The sequence below is a fragment of the Ipomoea nil genome, unplaced genomic scaffold, assembly GCF_001879475.1.
Source record: "Ipomoea nil cultivar Tokyo-kokei standard unplaced genomic scaffold, Asagao_1.1 scaffold0728, whole genome shotgun sequence".
Lineage (NCBI taxonomy): Eukaryota > Viridiplantae > Streptophyta > Magnoliopsida > Solanales > Convolvulaceae > Ipomoea > Ipomoea nil.
Window position 1 is genome coordinate 20,917 of NW_017617156.1, and position 1,994 is coordinate 22,910.

General features: G+C 33.0%; 1 protein-coding gene across 1 annotated transcript; it reads left to right on the forward strand.

The window, feature by feature from the left end:
* The first annotated feature begins 379 nt into the window (after window positions 1-379).
* LOC109176665 lies at window positions 380-1,356 on the forward strand. Its single transcript, XM_019326072.1, has 3 exons — window positions 380-464; window positions 819-926; window positions 1,006-1,356. The coding sequence occupies exon 3, from the start codon at window positions 1,030-1,032 to the stop codon at window positions 1,345-1,347; it is 318 nt and encodes a 105-aa protein (XP_019181617.1). The 5' UTR covers window positions 380-464; window positions 819-926; window positions 1,006-1,029; the 3' UTR covers window positions 1,348-1,356.
* Window positions 1,357-1,994: the final 638 nt, after the last annotated feature.

Genomic DNA, 1,994 nt, shown 5'->3' on the forward strand with positions numbered 1-1,994 from the left:
CATGCATTTTCAAGCGTATATCAGATTAGTTCCATACCCATCAAATTTAGCTTTTAACAATTTAAACTAATTAAAACGATTAATCACAAATATTTGAGGGGGAAAAAAGAGCACATTTTTCCATTGTTTAGTTTTTCAAGAAGAGAAGAAAAGAGCACTACAAGAAAGCTTGTCCCTTTGCTAAAGATTATTATTACTTTATCAATAATAGGCACGAACTTTCTAAAGTTCTTCACAAAAATTGTCCGACATCTTTTTTTCGGAGAAAAATGATTTTTCTTTGTTACATTTATTATCTCATATATATTCACTCTATTAATTAGCATGGTTTAGGTTTAAAATAAAAAAAAAAAAAAAAACATGGTTTAGAAAGGAGAAATAGGCGTGGAGGAGTTTTAATTGGAGTTGCTCAATTTACCCATACCACAGGATCAACACCTCACGTAAAAGTTGCAGCTCAACTTGTAAGTTCATTTGAATTGTTTAAGTTATAAGTATTATGTGTTTTTTATTATATGGAAATAAGATATGGAATGAGGATTGATTGAACTTAGGAGTAGAAACTGCAGAGTTAATTTGGGAAGCACTAGCTTAAATCTTTTAATGAGGATTCTAGGTAGAATGAATAACTAGAGTTTACTTGGCTCCAACTTTTATGTTTTTTTGTTGATTGTGATTGTGTTTATTGATTGATGTTGGAGATTATAATTGAACTGTATTATATATTGAACAGGGAGATAGTCTTATATACAAAGGAAACTCTGCCGAATTTTTTCTTACTTTAATAATTGCTTTTGTTTGTTAAATATAATTTGTAGGAAGGACAATTGGGTCATTGTCCATCGTATTATGAACTGTTCAAGCATACACATACCAAACAACATGATGGGCAAACATTCATAGCTGAAAAAGCCAAACAAATTCATGTAAGTTTAATTTGTTTTAAGTTTTTAAAAGATATATGCCTTTACATATATTTTGTACTAAATCTCTAACATATTTTAGGAACAAGTTGAATCGCAATGGGAGATGTTGGCAGAAAATGGGGAGCAGGTGGATGACAATCAATTATACTATGACGCGGTTGGTGGACACGATAAGAAAAGAAGAGGTTATGGACTTGGTTCATATGGTTGTTCTGTTGTTCATGGTCCAACTAGTGATAACACTTCTGGCAATATGACACCAACATCGCGACCACCCGACAATGCTACTTCTACTTCTGCAAATGTACAACATGAAATTCAGAGTTTGAAGGAAACTATTCTCCTTATGCAACAACGACTTGATGCTATTGATGGCGAGAGAGTGGGTACTTCATCATCACCTCCATCTCAAATCAATTGATTTTAATGGTTGTTTGTTAGTGTTGTTTAGGCTTGAATTGACTATTATATTATGTATTAAGTGTGGATTGATAATGTATTATTATGTTGTTTAGACTTGAATTGACTATTATATTATGTATTAAGTGTGGATTGACAATGTATTATTATGTTGTTTAGAGTTTAATTGACGATTATATTATATATGAAATGTGGATTGGTAATGTATTAGTATTTTAATTTAATTTAGAATTATGTTATCTTTTATTTTAAAAACATTCAGTACTATTTAAAATCAAAATTTTATTTTAAAATAATTCAAAAACGCGACGGAATCGCGATGGAATATAAGATTTGCGACGGAATATTTGATGGCAATGAAGCGACGGAATTACGACGGAAAACATTTCCGTTGCGAAATGAGCGACGGAATTGGCGACCGAAAAGATAATATGGCGACGGAATATTCGGTTCAGAAATAACGACGAATTTGCGACGGAAATAGTTCCGTTGCAAAATTGGCGATGGAATTCGCGACGGAATTATTCCGTCGCCATTTGGCGCGGAAATAGTCCGTCGCGAATTCCATCGCCAAACGTTGCGACGGAATAATTCCGTCGTCTACCAAAAAACGACAAGCCGATAGACGACGGAATATATTCCGTCGCC